The sequence below is a fragment of the Fundulus heteroclitus genome, chromosome 5 (genome assembly GCF_011125445.2).
Source record: "Fundulus heteroclitus isolate FHET01 chromosome 5, MU-UCD_Fhet_4.1, whole genome shotgun sequence".
NCBI lineage: Eukaryota > Metazoa > Chordata > Actinopteri > Cyprinodontiformes > Fundulidae > Fundulus > Fundulus heteroclitus.
In genome coordinates this window covers 43,041,859-43,060,773 of record NC_046365.1, presented here as the reverse complement: position 1 = coordinate 43,060,773, position 18,915 = coordinate 43,041,859, and the positions used below count along the sequence as shown (strand labels likewise).

At 44.8% G+C, this 18,915-nt stretch overlaps 2 protein-coding genes across 3 annotated transcripts; both read right to left on the bottom strand.

Annotated features, from left to right (window-relative positions):
• Window positions 1-348: 348 nt before the first annotated feature.
• LOC105918089 (B-cell receptor CD22) lies at window positions 349-3,180 on the bottom strand. Of its 2 annotated transcripts, XM_036137653.1 has the most exons (4): window positions 2,138-3,177; window positions 1,351-1,450; window positions 1,184-1,238; window positions 349-1,055 (listed from the first exon to the last, which is right to left on the bottom strand). In XM_036137653.1, exons 1-4 carry the CDS (start codon window positions 2,433-2,435, stop codon window positions 1,017-1,019), a joined length of 492 nt encoding a protein of 163 aa, XP_035993546.1. In that variant the 5' UTR covers window positions 2,436-3,177; the 3' UTR covers window positions 349-1,016. The 2 variants fall into 2 exon arrangements, with proteins under 2 accessions (XP_035993546.1, XP_035993545.1); XM_036137652.1 differs by having other exon boundaries at window positions 349-1,238; window positions 2,138-3,180.
• A 7,831-nt stretch (window positions 3,181-11,011) lies between these two features.
• Window positions 11,012-18,648, bottom strand: dok1a (docking protein 1a). The gene is made up of 7 exons (XM_036137649.1): window positions 18,516-18,648; window positions 17,912-17,990; window positions 14,221-14,351; window positions 14,025-14,135; window positions 12,609-12,678; window positions 12,055-12,227; window positions 11,012-11,981 (listed from the first exon to the last, which is right to left on the bottom strand). The coding sequence occupies exons 1-7, from the start codon at window positions 18,570-18,572 to the stop codon at window positions 11,517-11,519; spliced, it is 1,086 nt and encodes a 361-aa protein (XP_035993542.1). The 5' UTR covers window positions 18,573-18,648; the 3' UTR covers window positions 11,012-11,516.
• Window positions 18,649-18,915: the final 267 nt, after the last annotated feature.

The following is an 18,915-nucleotide window of genomic DNA, read 5'->3' as shown; positions in this document are numbered from 1 at the left end:
ACAAATATACTTATATACGCTGATGACATTGTATTATATTATCATAGTAAACTGTAAAATAAGTTGTTCAAAAGTTAACAGAAGAATTGTCGAAGGTTTGGTTGACAAACTATTGTCTAACCTTAAATATTCATAAGACTGTTTCAATATTTTTTCACAAATTGACACAGACCTCTAAATTGTCCTGATACCTCAATAGAAGGTCAGAAACTAAAGAATGTGGTGAACTCAAATGTTTAGGTGTTATGTTGGGCCAAAGAGTTTATAAAACATATACACTGGTTATAAAATACGTTGAGATTAAATTCATTTTAGGTACATGATAAACTGACTGACCAGCAGGGCATCAAATATGTATTTAAATATTTATTATCTCACATTCTCTGTATTAAATGACAACATGGTATTAAGGATTTAAAACTGAAGGCCTCTGGAGTCATCATACAAACGTTCCTTTAGAATCATGACAAGAAAACACGTCATTTTCTTACAAAGTATAAAATTCAAAGTTTAGAAAACATTATCATGTACACAAACATACTTCTGCTTATTAATTTAAAAAAAAAAACACTCGAAATGGAAAAGCGTTTCAACTCGCTTGTTCAGCATGTTTGAGGTGAGTGTAGATAAATGCAGAAGTTCTTTTGATAAATTGTCGTTCTGAAGTGTTTCAATACAACAGTGGAGCAATCTGACAACAGAACTACTAACATGAACAGATTTTCACAAGTTTTCACGCCCGGCCAAACAAACCTGTTTTCATACTGTGAGCTGATGTGTGCCAGTGGCGCCTACACTGGAGTTTAGGGTGTAGAGAGGTTATTATTACTTGCATATGAATTGTGTATATATAGTATTGAATGTATATGTGATAATATTTTTATGAAGCACTGTTTTTGTTGTATTATTTCCCCTGAAATAAGAGTTCAGCCTCTTCCTTCCTTCCAGGCTGAAGCCTGACTGGTGGTCCCTGCAGGCTCCTCTGGCTGATCTGTTTCAGCATCGCTGACGACTTCTCAGGCTGAGATGTTCTGATAAACAAGCTCAGAGTCAAACTGAAGGAAACAGAAAACGATGGCTTTTATTAATTACACTGCTTCAGACATTTTGAGTCTGGGCTTTTACTTCACATCCATCACAGACGCAACTGTTCCAGTTCTCCCACAGTAGCCGGGCCTCTCACCTGCATCCCCTCTGCAGCTTCATTTGGTCCAGTTTGTGAGCCGAGAGTTTTCTTCCTGAATTATTCCCAACAGCAACAACAGATTCATTGAATAAAGTTAAAAATAGAAGGTCTGAAGAGGAGAATCAAAAATCACTGAAGGAACTGAATGAGTTTTATTGGTTTACCACGTCCACCGACTGAAGACCACCAGAGGAATCAGCATCAGGACCACCAGAGTCAACCTGATGATGTTCATTATCTTTACTGGTCGATCTGAAAACTGAGCTGCGGGGAGAAAAATAAATTAGAGAAAGATTAGGTTAATTATTTAATTTCCTAGCTTATGGTCTGATATTGCGTGAAGAAGTTTCTGAAGGAGATAAAATGAGCAGACTTTATTTTTTGTCTTCATGGGTTCCAACCAGTGAACCACTGCAGATGATCTGCCTCCATCGCATCCTATCCATCAGCTACACCAACCATCTCCATGTCCTCCTCCTCTGAGTCCAGCAGTCTTCTCATTCTATTTGACGCATTCATTTTCTCAGAACTTGTAAATACCATACCCGGTTCTGCTGGAGGTTTTTTCTTCCCGCTAATGGGTGTTTTTTCTTTCCACTGTCGCTTCATTCATGCTCAGTATGAGGTATTGCTGCAAAGCCATCAACAATGCAGACGACTGTCCCTGTGGCTCTACGCTCTTTCAGGAGGAGTGAATGCTGCTTGTCGGGACTTTGATGCAATCAACTGGTTTCCTTATATAGGACATTTTTTGACCAATCTGTATAATCTGATTGAATCTGACTTTGCAAAGTGCCTTGAGATGACATGTTTCATGAATTGGCGCTATATAAATAAAATTGAATTGAATTTAATGTCAGCCGTGTCTCTCACACATTATCTCCACATAAGCCAACCTCAGCTGACCTGCTCATTTCTGATCCTGGTCCAGTGAGAGTCTGTTTAACTCACGTTTCACACGGATACGTTCGTATTGACACATCTTCCTCCCCAGCCGATTGGAAGCCACACAGCGATACTGTCCAGAGTCAGAGGCCTGGATGGAGCTGAGGGTGAGCTGGGCTTCATCACTGATGCTTTGTTCCTCATCCTCCTTGTACCAGGAGTAGCTAGCTGCTGGGTTAGCATCACTGCTGCAGGTCAGATTCACTGAGCTGCCCTCCACTATCTCACCAGAGGGACTCACTGACACAGAGGGACGCTGAGGAGCATCTGCAGGAGAAAACATAAACACATGAGTTTTAATCATTTACCGTGAAATTTCACGGTGGAAGCCATTTTAATGCAATCACACAGACCTTTATTGACGCACACTTTATTAAACAAAGGTCTCCTTACTGACTTTTTTTCTTTGCTTAATTATATTTTGAAGCTTCATGTATGAGTTGAACTCTGGATGGAAGAATTATCTCACAGTGAACCTGTATTCATGCTGTCGCAGGTACTCACTGCCACAACGTCTGCTCCCCGTCCTGAGGAGCAGCCACAGCGGATGTCTGCAGAAACCCAATGAACTCAATGGCCGGCTGTGTGTTCACGCAGGACATGGTTCCAGGAAGGTTGCTCCAGGCATGACATCTCACAAGCCTGTGGTACCGTCATGTCTGAAAACTGCCACAGTCATCCTTGTACCAAAAAATCTTGGTCTCTCAGCGATGCCTGATAGCACCCACTGTGATGGAGTGCTTCAAACTGGACAATCATCATATAATCTCGACTTCCCCAACATTCAACCCATACCAACTTGCCTGCCCCTCCCACCGAGCTACAGAGGATGCTGGTCGAGGACACCTGGAAGAAAACAAGACTTGGTGTATGGATGTTGTTCCTGGACTTCAACTAAGCAGTTACTACCAGCAACCCACAGCACCTGGTGAGCAAACTGCCCCCCCCCCCCCTGTGAAACTGGATGCTTGACTTCTTCAGCCTGGTTCTGCTGGAGGTTCTCCTCCCTGTTAAAGGGGAGTTTTCCTCTCCACTGTCGCTTCATGCATGCTCAGTATGAGGGATTGCTGCAAAGCCATCAACAATGCAGACGACTGTCCACTGTGGCTCTACGCTCTTTCAGGAGGAGTGAATGCTGCTTGGAGAGACTTGATGCAACCTGCTGGGTTTCCTTAGAGAGGAAACTTTCTCACCAACCTGGAGGATCTGATGGAGTCTGACTTTGGAAAAAGCCTTGAGATAACATGTTGGGAATTGGAGCTATAGAAATAAAATTTAGTTGAATTGAATTGACCGATGTAAGTCTGTGTGGGCGGACTCTCACTGTCATGGTTCTTAACACAGAGTCGCCTCAAGGTTACTCCTGTTCGCCCTGACAACACGGCTGCCCTCTTCCTGAGCCATTGCAACCAAACCTCATCTGGATACGTATTTAGTGATGTAAGCCTGAATGACAATAAGGATAAGGCTAGGAACTCACAGACTGCTGGAGAGGGAAACTCCTGGAATCCTTTCAGAGCACAGGAATATCTGTCTGCAGGATAAACTGAGACTGAAAGAGAAGAAGATGTTTCTCTGAGAAGTTCCCGTCCATTCCTGATCCAGATGTAGGACTGATGACCAGCCTGACAGCTGCTTTCACATCTCAGCTCTGCTCTGCGGTAACTTTCTGTGTACTCTGAGGTGATAACCTGCACCTGGAGAGCTGAAAGCAAAAGTCTTTAATGCAGCAGCATGCATGAGAAAATCCCCATGAAAACACATGTTTCAGTAAAATGTTACCTGTAACAGACAGAGTGACTCCAGGTGAACCAGTATGACTTCCTCCATGGTTGGTACTGAAGCTGAACTTGTACTGAGTCGAGTCGCTCTCTCTCAGGTCTGTGATTCTCAGAGTGCAGACAGGCGGGTCACAGAGGTACTGAACACGACCTTTGTAGTCTGGGTCTGACTTCAGGTCCACAGGAGAACCTACACCACCTTCACTGGACCACAGGGTTTGTAGAACTTTAGTCTTTTTAAATAATGGCATGGTTGGATATGTGTAGCTGCAGCTGATGTCCACAGTGGATCCTTTCACAGCACAGATCTGGGTCTGATAATAAGTCACTCCCCAGTAGCCCTGACCGTGAACCCCTGGAACAGAGAACATCAGATGTTCAGTTATTATTCTGCCTCCTTTAGTAATAATGGTAATAAATGAAGTACTTTTGTAGCTTTTTAGATGTCAGAATTGGAGCTGGTTGAAAACTAGCTAGCAGAGAATCCTTAGCTAGCTCAGCGCCATCATGGCTAGCTCCACACACGGAGCTTCGTTCACAGAGTTTATTGAGGGTTGGATGAGATGTGGAGGGAGAGAACCAGAGTCCTTTACCGGGTTGAAGCAGGTGGATGGTGAGGGCAGGAGCAGGCAGATGGGAGGAAACTGGAGGACCACGGGTGAGCCTCGGGGCGGGACCCGAGGTTGCAGGTGAGCCTCGAGAATTATTTTTGTTCTTTGACAATGTATTTTGGGAAAAACTGGGAACCACATGTGTTATTTTGCTTTAACTTGTTTTAACTTGTGGTGGGAACCTATGACAATGTGTTGTGGGAAAGACTGATTCTGTATTCCTTATTTTGCTTATATTTGCTGTATTCTGAGTTTGCAATATTATTTTGCTTCACACACTGCTGAGATGCTGGAAACGTTTTTTGTTTAGGAAACGGGACGAACAGCTCAGATGGGAGGGAGAAGTGGCCACTGTCGCTCCCATCTGATACTTTGTTTATTAGTATAAAAAGGAGGGGACCGCCCTCAGTCGTTGAAGTCAGCCGTGGGTTGTGTGGACGCCCGGCCGCGTGGATTGTGCTCTAACCGGACTGACTGACTTCCCAGTCCTAACCATGGTAAGAGATGATGGAACAACACGCCTGTTTGAAAGATTGTCGGCTTTAAGTGCTTGCTACTTTGCCTGTGTGAAGAGCTTGCTGTTTGTGTTGCTGTATTCTGTGGGGGATAATAAATGTGGGCGCTATTATCCTAATAGAAACAGCGTTTGTGTTCTTATTTGTGTCTTGCCGTTCTCTTCCGGACCTGAATAAAAATTTCATAAAACACCAAGTCAGTGGAAAAGAGGCTTAACACTCACTGAGAAGCCCCCTCTGGTCTCTAGACCAGAGACACCAGGGACCAGTGAAACGTTTGCCAGGGGCCAGAACGGCACACGTCAAATCCCACCGAGACAGAAACACAGTGAGGTTGTGATTCACGCTGGCGCCAAAGACCAAAGGTGTGGACTTTGACTCGATGACTTGACTTGGATATGTTAGAAAAGACTTTGCATTGGCTATTTTCATATCATAACATATATTTTCTTAATCTCAAGGGGATTTTACCAGGTTAAACAAAATTAAATATAATAATATAGCTATGATTAAAAAAATTATAGAATTTAGGTATATTATTCTGATTTCCTGGACATTTTAGTATTAAATACATTTTATTTCGTCATGATTCAGGTGACCAAGTACTCCATTCACATCAATTAATAATATCTAAACGATATGGTGGGTCATTGGTTTCCATCTGACCTAGAATACACCTAGGAGGATGGACCTCCATGTCCTGTAAAGGAGTCATCACCTGGAATTCGGACTTTTTCATGATAAAACCTGTGTGTTGGTGTTGGGCCTCAGTTAAAACCTTCCAGAAACCCAGGAGTGTGAAAGTGACTTCTTTTTTTGGTGTGGACTCTTTGTACCAGAAAAACCCACAAAAGTGCGCTCTCCACAAAACGAGATGTGGGTGCTGCTCCTAGATTTCCGTCACTCGTGGACGGACGCTAACATAAGCCACGCCCGCCTCTCGTCCACCGACTGTCCCTCCGAAACTTTATAGCTCCGATTTAGCTCCGTAGCAGAGCGCTCCCTCGAGCTCCAGCATGCAACTCTTTCTGTATGGGCGTCACACTTTGCTCCGAGTGTTTCGTTAACTTGGGACAATACCAGGCGGAGATGGTATCAAGCCTGTGTTTGGAGAAAGGGGCGATTCCACTAGGGACTCCTCTGCAGTGCGCTCAGTAAGTCTTGTTGCTTGTGTAACTTTTTACCCGGGTTCTCTCTTCTCTGTTCGCTTTGCTCTGACTGCAGCTGTTGTTACGGCCAGCTGCAGCGCCGGCACTGAGAAACGATGGTAAACAAACCATGACACATGCACACGCAGGTCAAATCCTTGCACAAAGTAAAACATTGGAGTGAAAAAGGGTCAGAATGAGTTCTATTTTAAAAAGATTCTCCTAAAAATGACTGAACATGAATTTTAAGACATTTTTAGAAGGATAGCACATGTAAAATACCAGGTTATGACACCTTTAAAAACAGCAGTGCTCCAACTGCAGGTTGCTCAGAGCCTCCAGAACTGACAAGAACTCCTGGACAGGCGTGGAAACATCTTCAGAAAGAACTGAGAGAAAGTCCGGTTGCCTCAGATTTAAGTCTGTTTGCTATTGCAATGACCCGGATAACTGAGAATTTGCATTAAATACTTTTCCATTCGTCATATGTTGAAAACATTTTAACACCTTAAAACATTTGTTTTATTGAACCAGTCTCGACTCCTTTGGCTGCTCATTGTGAGACTAACCTACTTAGACTATAGTGCAGGATAGGCTGCACTGTTCACTGTTCGCCACTAATGCTTTTACCCTCCCCCTTTCTGCTCCCTCTTTCTTTTTTAACTTTCTCACTCTATTCTATATGGTCTACAAGGAGTCCAGTCAGGGTGTTATAAATTAGACTGGTTTATAACAGAAATTAAATTATTGAGGGCTTCATCAATCACGTGACCGGGTGCCGGCGCTTGGTCCGACGCACGACTTGCATCTTTCCGCATGCTTTTACATTTATACATTTGCTAACACAGGGGAGTGGATAGCTATCCTCTACTCTATTTGCTCCGATTGCAGGTAGGGTTTGCAGGATGAGGCAGCTGTAGCTGCCTGTGAGACTGACTGCAGCGTTTGGGGAAGTGGTGAGGGACTGACGGCTGGAGAACAATTGGAGCTTTGAAGTGAAGTCGTCAATAACACATAAAAAAAGATGGAAGTCACTTTTTTGAAAATAAATCACTAGAGCAGGGGTTTCAAAAGTGGTTAAGATGGCCAAGTCATGCTGTTACTGGGGGGGGGGGGGAGTCCATGCATTTGTTACTTCCAGGCTGGACTATTGTAATTCTTTACTATCAGGAAGTCCACAAAATGCAGTTCAAAGTCTTCAGCTGATCCAAAATGCTGCAGCAAGAGTTCTGATGAAAATCAACCAGAGGGATCATATTTCTCCTGTTTTAGCTTCCCTATATTGACTTCCTGTTAAATCAAGAATAGAATTTAAAGTTCTTCTTCTAACGTTTAAAGCCCTCTCTCTCTTGTGTGGATCAACAAAGTCTTGTGGCGTGTGGAGGCTGCTGTTTGTTGCCAATTATGCCAAGTAACAATAATTTCATGCAATAGAGTGGGTCACCAGTGGATCTCCTCCAGTCCCCAGTCTGTAGTGAAGAATCAGAGAACACTGGTCCAAGTTACCAACCTTTTTATTTCTGTTTGTAAGTTTTAAATAGACAAAAAAAAATCTTTTGCAGAAAGAGAAATTTTCTGCTATCATATATTGATATTTGTGGAAAATGGTGTAAAAAAAAATCTAACTTTTGTTATTATATCGCTGTTTAAAACGCTAGTCATTATTTTTAGCCACAGTTACTGTTCTAGAACCCAATGTGGCATTTGGAGCTCAGGAGCCGCAGGATCAGATAGTTTTACCACTAAAGAATAATAAGAAAATATTTACTGATGACTTAGTATCAATGTAATGCAACAATTAATTACACCTTAATGACTTTATATGTGTCTCCATCACAGTAAGTTTTACTGTTCAACACATCAACAGGTCATCTGCTGCAGATTCAGAGAAGAAACACACACACATCCATGTTTAAAAAAGTGAAGACCTTGCCTCAACTTCATTTTCAACCCTTTCCATGCCCTAACCCTGACCTAAACCTAAACCTGATTTACGCCTTAGTCCTAAACATAACCCCTGGCTCAGAAACAAACTGAGGACCAAAATAAAAGGTCCTCGCTTTACATCCAAGTCCTCACCTTAGTAGTAAAATGAGTGAAAAATGTTCTCACTGCTAAAGTACAAGAACACACACACCTGAAAGCCCAAAGTCATCCGCTCTGAAGCAGACGGTGTTCAACAGGAAGAGCTGCAGCAGAGCGAAACAATTTCAACATATCTGTTTTGAAAGGAGTTTTACTAGTTAGCCATAAATTAAGGATCACATCTAACATCACTAGTTTCTGATTTATAACACAATAAGGCTATTTATTTGTGGTTTTTACATTCCCAGTTTGATCCAGTGAATATAAATGTAGTCCTAAAGTACCTGAAACAGAGAGGAGGACGAGGACAAGTCCACTGAGAGCTGCAGGTAAACTCATGGCTGCTCCCCTCGTCTGTCTGACGTCCTTCAGAGACCAGAGAACATGTCTGCAGGTAGATAAGGTCTTCTGTCTGTCAGGGCGCTAACATCCGCACTCCTTTCAGGACCGGACGTCTGCAGAGAAACTTTCCTGCATGTCTTCATCAAACTGAATCTAACTTGTGACATTAGATTTCCTTCCTCTTTCCAATAACACAAGAAAAACTGAACTAATGGAAGAGCAGCCTCTCGCCACCAACTCCAGCTTTATTCATCAACACATCCTGGACAAATCCTTGGACATGACGTACCAAACTTTAACCCGCCGCTGGCCTGATGTAGAGGCCTGTCCAGGCGGCGACGTCTTGCTCCAGGAGCCCTGCGGCTCAGGTTGTTGCTGTGGTCTGTTTAAAAGTAAGCCTCCTATCTTTACCACATCTCTCCTCATTTATCGACCACCAGCACCAGATCAGGGGTCGACCGACCAGGCTATCAAAAGATACGTCCCTGGGTAGTTTCCAGCAGACACGCGCTCACAACTGGATGGGTGGATTCCGTGATTTTCTAAAATGGGATTTTAGGACAAGTTGTAAGTGTTTGTCTCTCCTTGGAATTCCAATTGTAATAAATATATTTATATTCTAAGTGTTTTGTCTCTGATAATTGTTTTCTTCCTTTGCTGCCAAATCTATAAACTGGGTGAGGCAGCCGTAGTGAATGAGACAGGAAGAACTAGAGGCCGCCTTATCAGAACAACAAAAATTCTTCAGTTATTTCAACTTCTGGCAGCTGCACAGCAATGATCCACTGGGGTCACAGGTTTCTTCTCTGTCCACCATAAAACTAGATCTGGTTCAGCTCATAGTAACTGAAACACTCCTCTCTCTTCTCCTTTTGTTCTCAGAGCATGTTGGGTTACTCCTGGTTAATCGAATGAGCCTGGTTTAGGTGACGAAAGGACCAATAAGGGATAAAATTCAATGGGTTGTGTTAAAATTTACCTTTTCTGACACTAGTAGGTTTTACTGAAAGAAAATAAACCAACAGCTAAAATCTGATCTGCAACGCTGCTGTAGCTCATTAGTTGTGGACCACCTTGGACTGAAATCTACAGGATATTTTTCTCTTCTCTCCTACCTGCCAGGTGTGAGGGGCAGGTGCAGGCTGCACCTGCAGAGCAGCTGACCAGTTGCTCCTTCAAAACTAAACATAAGCTTAGGCGGGGGGGGGTGCTTTTTCCTTCCATTGTGCATTAAAGAGGCTACTTCTCTCTCTGATTCTTAAGACTCATTTCTCAATGTCTTGGCTTTTGACACCATGTGAGATGCTGATTTTAGCCTGTGAAGTTATTTTTATTAGACTTTTGAAGTTCATATTTCATGATTTCATTGTATTATCTATTTTATGTCTTTCAGTCTGTATTTGTTCTTAATATTTTACCCTGTTTACTGTACAGCACTTTGGTCCTTGGGAAATTTTACAGTGCTCTACAAATAAAGTTGGAGTTGGTTCCCTGACAGCGGTGCCAGATGGTGTGGCATCTGTGAGGATCTCCTGGATCTCCATTCCTTTCCATAACATTAAGCTCTGATTCTCACTTCCTGACACAAAGATCTAACCACGTACCTTTGTTCCTGGTCCCATCCTGAAACCCGGTTCTGAAAGCCTCTGAAAATAAGTTCTGATGACTGCTGCCTCCAGCAGAACCAGACAAACACCACGACTGGGCCACGTCTCAGCTCTTTCTGTTTAATGCCGCTAAACAAGAGATACAGTAACTCCATTTAAAACGTTACGTTGTTGTGTGACACAGCGCTGTGCGTTCAGAAAACAGTCGGAAAGTAAAAACTATTTGCTAAAACAAAGGTAGCAGTGAAGGTGATGGTGGATTTAGCCCCCCCCATGTGTCTGCTGCAGACCACGGTGATGAACACCTGACTGTCAGCGTAGCTAGTTACTCTGCTGAGAGGAAAAGAACATACCATGTTTTTCAGACCATAAGATGCAGTTAAAATACTTAAACATTGATGCTTCGCCTTATAAAAGATTAAAGTTCTGCCACTGACAGATTTTATGTGGTACAATGTGCTCAAAAACTCTGTCAAAATGTGTAAGTACAACTTTGGTGAGCAACGAAGTCGCCCCGCTCAATGGATATTCTGAGCATTACGGTTCACTGTGTCACTACCTGAGGACCCCTGAGCTGTCTACCAGACTGCCTGACTGTAATGTCTAAACTAGAAGTGCATTTGTGTCAAGGCGCCCTCATACTCAGGTGTTGATCACGCCGCAGAGCTCTGCTCATACAGGTACGCGCAGAGCTCAATTTGCATGATTTCTCAGTGGCAAGAAGTCTTTACATTGAACAGTTTTATCCTCTCTGGTGAGACAGTTAGATAAAATGTTCTCATCACAGTTAATACAGTAGAATAAAACTGGTTTATTTAATCTTTGTGCAAAGAAGAGTTTTAAACCAAAGAAAAGAGTCCTGAGTTGCAGATTTGGGGTTTGGTGATTTAAATGATGCCCAGGTTGTCGTAGATGACATCACTGACCGGTTCCCCTCCGGATCCGGTTGGACTGGTGATGGTGGAGGAGGAAGCTGACGTGGTGGCAGACGCTGAGTTTTTACCTAAAGTTGCTGCTTTGCAGACTTGAGCGTAAAGGTGAGCAAACGGGTCGGGTTTGGGCTCAGTTTTAGAATCTGCTTTGGTGACGGGCTCAGAGTAAATGGGCTCATCGGCCGTGTGTGGAACGCGTTGCTTGCTCTGGTCTGAACTGATGCTATCCAGAACCTCTGAGTAAACTAAATCCGGAACATTTATATTGGGGTTGGGATGTGACTCTGCGATGGCGGGACAGGCGGCGGCGGATTCTTGTGCACATGGCGGCTTCAGAGGGAGGACTTTCACCGGGTCGATGTACTTAGCCGTGGTTGGTGCGGGTATTTCTACAACTGGGAAGCAGTCGGTTCGGATCAGCGTATATGGCGTCTGATTGGCTCTTGGGTTTGTCTCGGCAGGTGATGTCATGAGTAGGAACCGACGGCAGAGGCATCAAGGTGATGGGAGGAGGACCTTCTGACGGACTGCTCGACTCTTCCAGGCTTTTTGCCACGTTGTCAAACACAGGAGATCTCCTGTCCTGCATCCTCAGCTTGGTGTCCATGATGGCTGCCAGGCTGGGAGCGTCGGGGATTCTGGGTAGAGGGGAATGAGGCCGCAGGCTGGTCACAGTAACTTTCTCTGGCTCCGGGGTTTCAGCAGCCGTGGCTCTTTGTTGGATGTTGCTCCGAATCAGGGAGAAGATTTTCTCAGCCTGCTGGGTCTCAAAGGAGAAGGTTCCAGGTCCGGATCCACAGCGCCGGCCGGCTTCGATGTTAAAGGCCACCTGGTAGAAAACAGAGCGATGAGACGCCGCCCCCCCACTGTGTGGACCAGGGAGGTTAGGAGAGAGTCAGAACCTTATCAGCCCCGTATCGCCTCAGCAGTTCATACGGCCACTCGTAGACAGCCGTCTTCTTCTTCGTGTCTTTCAGCAGCAGCGACTGCGCCTCCACCTGCAGGCAGTACGCCCCCTTCAGGCCACACCGGGTCGCCGCGTCCGTCTTCTGAATCATCACCCAGAACTGGGGGGCTAGAGACGACAGGAGAGAGTTCACATCAACCAAACATGGGGGGGGGGCTATTGCCAGCAGTCAGTGGGCGAGAGGTGGAGCCTCTTCGATATACAAAAATATAGTTGAACTAAATACTAATATTAATGTCTACACATGTGTTTGTGGGTTCTGACAGCAAGTAGAAACATATTTAGCAGATTTAGATAGAAAATTGTTCTGACGATGCTTCTTGGCTCTACATTTTATAGGAAGCCTGTTTATTTCCCCTAAATGGCGTCACCCCCCCCCCCCCCCCCCCCCCCCCCCACATGATCACCCTGGACCCTTTGATGCATCTGTGCTGAAACAAATGAAACTCACAGAGTTAAAGATCTGCAAACAGGGAACAGAAGGTTTACCTTCGTCTGCTGAGGCATAAATATGGTTGTCCTCCATGTGGACCTGAGTGGATCCTGAACTTTCTTCTCTCTGAAGGACAGAAGCAGAAAAACATGACCACTCTCTATATACCGTAGAGGAACATGATCATCTGAGTGGAAATATAGTTGGAGAAAGGAACGCTGAGATGCCGAAGGGAACGTTTCATTGTTTCCAGTCAATGGATGATTAGATATGAAGACACAGCAAAGCTGGAAGGAATCAGGAGAAACCAGAGTCTCGACTCTAAAGCCTGTAACTCCTAAAGCCTCCAGGAATATTTTACTCAGACAGATTTGGTTGACAGGATCTGGTTTCTAAGGAACTTCACAAGAACCAAACAGAATATTGTGAAAGGATTGGGAAACGGTGGGAATCTCCTTGTTTCATCTGCTGGATGGTCTCTGGGCTGCAGGACAAACAGGGAGACAGTCTCCAGCTTGTCTCAGTGATCTGTGTGTCCACAGGGACTCAGGAGGACCCTGGAGAACCGAGCATCCTAGATGCTCCCGGCTCTTCCTTCTGGTTCTGTTACACATCCAGGTGGGAAATGGACTCATCTGTCCACAGCAGACAGGTCCACCGTCTGAGTGTCCATGTGGGATGAGCTTGTCCCAGAGGTTCTCTGCAGATATGGCTTCTGAGCCAGGGGTGCAGTTTATGGCTGTGTTGATGGTTCTCTGACGTCCTCTTGGGTCCATGTGGAGGTTACTGAACAGTGACTTCCCACGAAGAACCAACAAAGAGCTCAAAGGTCCTCCTTCAACCAGGTCCAACTCACAGAAAGGGAAATAATGGAGAGTATGAATCTCCACTGGTCTAGTTGTTTATTTCTGGCCATAATCCGTCTCCTGCTCCTCTCTGGACAGTATCTCTGGAGGCTTGAAGGTGTCGGTTTGAACGCTGAGCCTTTACCTGCTTTATGCCGCCTCCAGTGATTAACTGAGGCCCAACCTGTGTCACGACCTCCAGCTGTGTGTTTGTGCATCAGGTCTTTATGTTCCTGGGATCGTGCTTCTTCCACTTTATTCATCCCTTGTTGAGTAGATTCTGTTGTACATCCTGTTCCTGTCCGGTTTCCTTTGCCTCTTCGTCTGCCATCATTCTTCTTCCTCTTCCTCAGCTCAGCCTTCATCACTTTCACCTGTATTCCCTCATCAGCTGATTACCTCCACCTGCTCCTTCTCCCCCCCCATCCTCCTGGTATTTAAACTGACTGGTTTCATCTTCGCTGGTTTCTCCTGGTTGACACCTCGCTTTGCTTCTTCAGGTCCTCCCTGTAATTTTCTTTATCCATTAAATATCCATTTTTTTCTGGACCACGGTCTCCTTCAACCAATCATGACACCCTGCTGCTCTTCTGAAACATCTGTCATCATGATGTCACGCCCTGTTACCTGGAAGCTGCTCTGACACAGTTTGTCCACCCAGTCCACACAGTCGCCCTTAAGAGCAGCGAACACCAGCGTCCTCTCCTGGGTCTCCACACAGAACGCCGACATGTTCTCCTGCACACACAGAGAGCAGCTGTTACAGGCTGCACAAACCAAACAGAACCAGGGGAACCTGACGGAGCCAGGCTGAGGAACCCACCATGGGATAGGCCTCAGCGTTGGGCGGCAGCTTCAGAACCGAGTTCAGCTCCGACAGTCGGATCACCTTCACTTTCCTGTCCGCGTGAAGCGGGCGGTGTCTCCAGGGCCCGGGGCTGTGATCGCCGCCTCCTGCAGGACCGAGACAGAACACACACAGGGTCAGCTCACCTGTCAGGTAACGGGTCATCCTCCAGCTGCTAGGGGAAGTTCAGACGGAGCCTAAAGAATCCAGAGCTGGACCTTTATTCACAGATCACTCTAAAACACCGCGATGGACAGAGTTAAACAGAACACGGCTCAGCCAGGACGGCTAAAGATCAGAGCGTTGGTTTGATTTAAACTGGAGTCGGTTCTGAATGAAGGGAAGTTCTGAACTGGTCTGGATCCTGAACCTCAGCTGAAGCAGCAGAACCAGCCGGAGGTTCTGACCCAGTCTGAGGTTCTGACCCAGCCGGAGGTTCTGACCCAGCTGTAGGTTCTGACCCAGTCTGAGGTTCTGACCCAGTCTGAGGTTCTGACCCAGGACCAGGACCTTGCTGCAGGGCTACAGCGCCATAAAGTGTCCCACTGTGCAGCCATTTACCATAAATACATTAAATGGTGTAATAGCATGAATTGACCACTAGAGGTCTACATATTCCTGCATTTTCTGCATTGGAGGATTTCAGGAAAATTGTTGCTTTATTATATAAACTCAGTTTCTAATTAATTATTTTCACTAAATCCACTGAAAATCCTCTTGCTATTAATTATTAAAAGTCTTTTCAATAAAATATTATTTGAAGCTTAGCTTCACTGAGAGGATTTTTTTCTTTGGTCTTTAAATAATTTTGTATTTATTCAGAATATTTGCTCATGAAGCAGAAGGCCCAGAGGTTCTCCAGCTCAGAGCCTCAGAGACGCGTTCAGCTCCATCATAACCTGAAATCTGGCCCTAAAGCTTCAAAGCTCCCATCTGATGGTTGTGTTCTCCTTATTTTGTCCTCCTCCTCTCAGGTTGTCTCCTCACATCATCATTCATCTCCTCTGTGTCCTACTTTCTGTTTCCTGGATGATCAGAACATGATAAACGTTCTGGGCTCACACAGATCACTCAGAGAAGATCTGCGTCATTCAGCCAGAGCTTATGTAACTCTGTCAGCGTCTGCAGACCCCCCCCCCCCCCCCCACACCCTGCATCCACCACTGGGCTCGCTCCATGATCCTTTGTGACACAACATGATTCTTCAATCTCCCGGCGCTCATGTCGTGTCAGACTTTCAGCTTCCAGAGGCTCCTCTTCCTCACTTTGTGGGCTCAGCTTTTCTGAGGAGAACTTCTTCCAGCCTGCTTCTCATCTGAACACGTTCACATGAAGTCCTCCTTAAATTAGTCATGGACTCCTCATTTAGCGCCTAATCACTTCAGCCTGACACCATTTCTGAGTTCCTCCGTGGTTAAAAGGAAGCAGAGCTGCTTTCATTTCTGAGGCTGCAGATAAAACTTCAGTCACTTCTTCTCTCCATGTCTAAAGTTATCTTCAGACCAGGAGTCCATTCAGGGTTAGAAGACGAGTCCGCCTCATGATCCAACAGCCTGTAGAACCTCCAGCAGCCTGTAGAACTTCCTCAGCAGCCTGTAGAACCTCCAGCAGCCTGTAGAACCTCCAGCAGCCTGTAGAACCTCCAGCAGAGTTGATGATGTTCCACTCAGGTGTCACACCCACATCATCATCATTTCACCACCATGGCAGCTGGTACCACATGTTTTCATTGATCTGCGGTTCCTCCACCATGGTTCCTCCACCATGGTTCCTCCACCATGGTCCATCATCTCTGGTCCTTCCTCCAGGAGCAGCTCTGCTGACCTCAGTCCTGCTGCCATCTTGGTTCTTTCTCCATCAAACCTTCCAGCAGCCAGACTGGTTCAGGATCATGACCTGTAGAGTCTGAGGTGGAGCTCCTGATGGTTCTGGTTCTAGGTGGAGCTCCTGATGGTTCTGGTTCTAGGTGGAGCTCCTGATGGTTCTGGGTTCTGGTTCTAGGTGGAGCTCCTGATGGTTCTGGGTTCTGGTTCTAGGTGGAGCTCCTGGGGTTCTGCTCATTTCTCTGAGCTTCCAGCTCTGACATTGGGCTGAAGCTGCTGGACGGCTGGCAGCTGCTGAGATGTTCTCCTCCTGGCCTTATATGGCGTTAAACCAGTGACAACATGCAATGACATCACAAATGAGATTTGGCAATTAAACAATTAAACATTGAAAATTTAAACACTGAAAAATCAAACACTGAAAAATCAAACACTGAAAAATCAAACATTGAAAAATCAAACACTGAAAAATCAAACATTGTTAGAAAGTAGAAACTTACATATTCTCATTTTATGCTGCAGCTTTTTTCAATAAGAGATGTTTGAATGTTTTCAAAATTTATTGAATTATCCAGTTCATGTGTTGCTGCTCGACCACAAGACAGGGAATAATTTTCATTATTATCTTCATTAGCTTATGCAGCCAATGACTGTAGAGACATCATAGCTGAAGGAACTCTGCAGAGACACTGAGAAAAGCTGCAGCACAGAATGAGAAAATCATCAAGTTTCTACTTTCTAACAATGTTTGGCCTTTCAGTGTTTAATTTTTCAATGTTTAATTTTACAATGTTTGATTTTTCAGTGTTTAATTTTACAATGTTTGATTTTTCAGTGTTTAATTTTAAAATGCCAAATCTCTTTTTTAATATCATTGCAGGCTGTCACTGGTTTAGCTCCATAGAATCGTCTTCCTAAATGATGAACGCTCAGTTACATCAACGCAAAATGAAAATATCCATCCATGTCTTCATTTTTAAGATGCACCATAGTTTTGAAATTCACAAGGAATGAGACTATAGTGAACAGGTGATCTATTATTATTATTATTATTATTATTATTATTATTATTATTATTATTATTATTATTACTATTCCTTTTTTTAATTAGAAGAAAGTTGTTTTTGATTCAAATGCTTGTTAGATATAAAACGGTCAACTCATAATGTTTTTTTGTGAGTTAATATCAATGTAAATAATAGTGTTAGATGGACCGATGATATCGCATCACAATAATCAGAAATCATAACAGACTTTGTGGCAAATATCGTATCGTCGTCCAAACAAATTGATACAACATCGTATCGTGATAAAGCTGCTGGTTTACAGCCTGGTCTGGAGATGACGTTTGAACCCCCCCCCCCCCCCCCCCCAGGTTGATGGCAGCAGTAGTCGTTAACCGATGTTTTCCTGGCTAACCTGTTTGCTCCAGAGCAGAGAAAAACTCATTAGGTGTTCTGAAGTTTTTACACATGCTGCTTCTGCTTTTGGGTTTTCTGTTGAACATCCCATCCATCCCTTTCACAGCTTCCTGAATCTGAACAGGGTCGGGCCGCTCATGCAGACCTCACCATGCGAGGCTTTTATATTGATCCTAACAGAACTGCAGCTCTCAAGGAACTAACTTTCATCCATTTTCCTCTCTGGCACTTTTTCAGAACCGTCTCACCTGCTGAGGAGGAAACACTTGAATCATTTCTGCTTAATTACACGAGCACCTCTCATGCAATCAAAGCTTCACAGGACTCCGCTGCAGTAAAGCCCAATTATCTGGCATGAAAACAGCTTCCTTAAACTCTGCTGCTTGCTCCTGATTGGATAATGACACCTTGTGTGAACCTTACCTCCTGCTTCCCGGATCTCCAGCCGACCCACTCCGCTGCTGCTGGAGGCGACCAGAGACAGCAGCACTGGTTTCCATTTCTGAAAGAAAAGGCCAGGTGAAAGGTGGCCAGGTGACACGATTCAGCTTGATGCTCGAGTGGAGGAGAGAACACGTCATGGAGGTGACACATTTCCTTTTAGTCCGCCACACCTGGAGAGGCCTACAGGTGTGATGCACAGGTAAACATGAGTCAGGTCTGCTGTGTGTCAGATCTGGAGCAAACACTCTGAGAGAACCAGAGATCCTGCAGCCGGGGTTCCTCAGTGACGCTGCAGGAATGTGCTGGGAGGAAACCAGCTCTGTTTCAACTTGTTTGTTTGGATTCCTGAAATCTCCTTAAACTTCACACAGCAACGCCAAAGAAAAGCAGCGAGCTCCAGAAACTCTGCATCTGGGGCTCTGGGCTCAAACCAAGCAGGAACCTCTTTGAATATCGTCCTTCTATCCGTCAGCCGGCTTATTTATTTCCCTCTAACCAAACCAACGGCGTTCAGCTCTAGTCTGGATCTAAACCTGCTTCCTAGTCAACGCTCACGGCCGCAGAGACGCAGAGATCTACTCACTTTGTTGGGTTTGTGGCGCTGAAGGAAAACTTTCCCTTGTTTGATGTGAGACTCCATGGAGGAAGAAGCAGACCTGCTGCTGCAGGACGGCGCAGAAACACGTCTGGAAAGTTTCCTGCTCTGCTCGAGATTAAGGTTGGGCTGCAGGGAGACATTCCTGAAATATGATCCTCACCTGCAGCCACACACAAAAACACACAAAAACACACAGACACACACACACACACACACACAGACTCACAGAAACACAAAAACACACAAAAACACACACACACACACACACACAGACACAGACACACAGAAACACACAAAAACACACACACACACACACACACACACAGAAACACACAGAAACACAAAAACACACACACACACACACACACAAAAACACACAAAAACA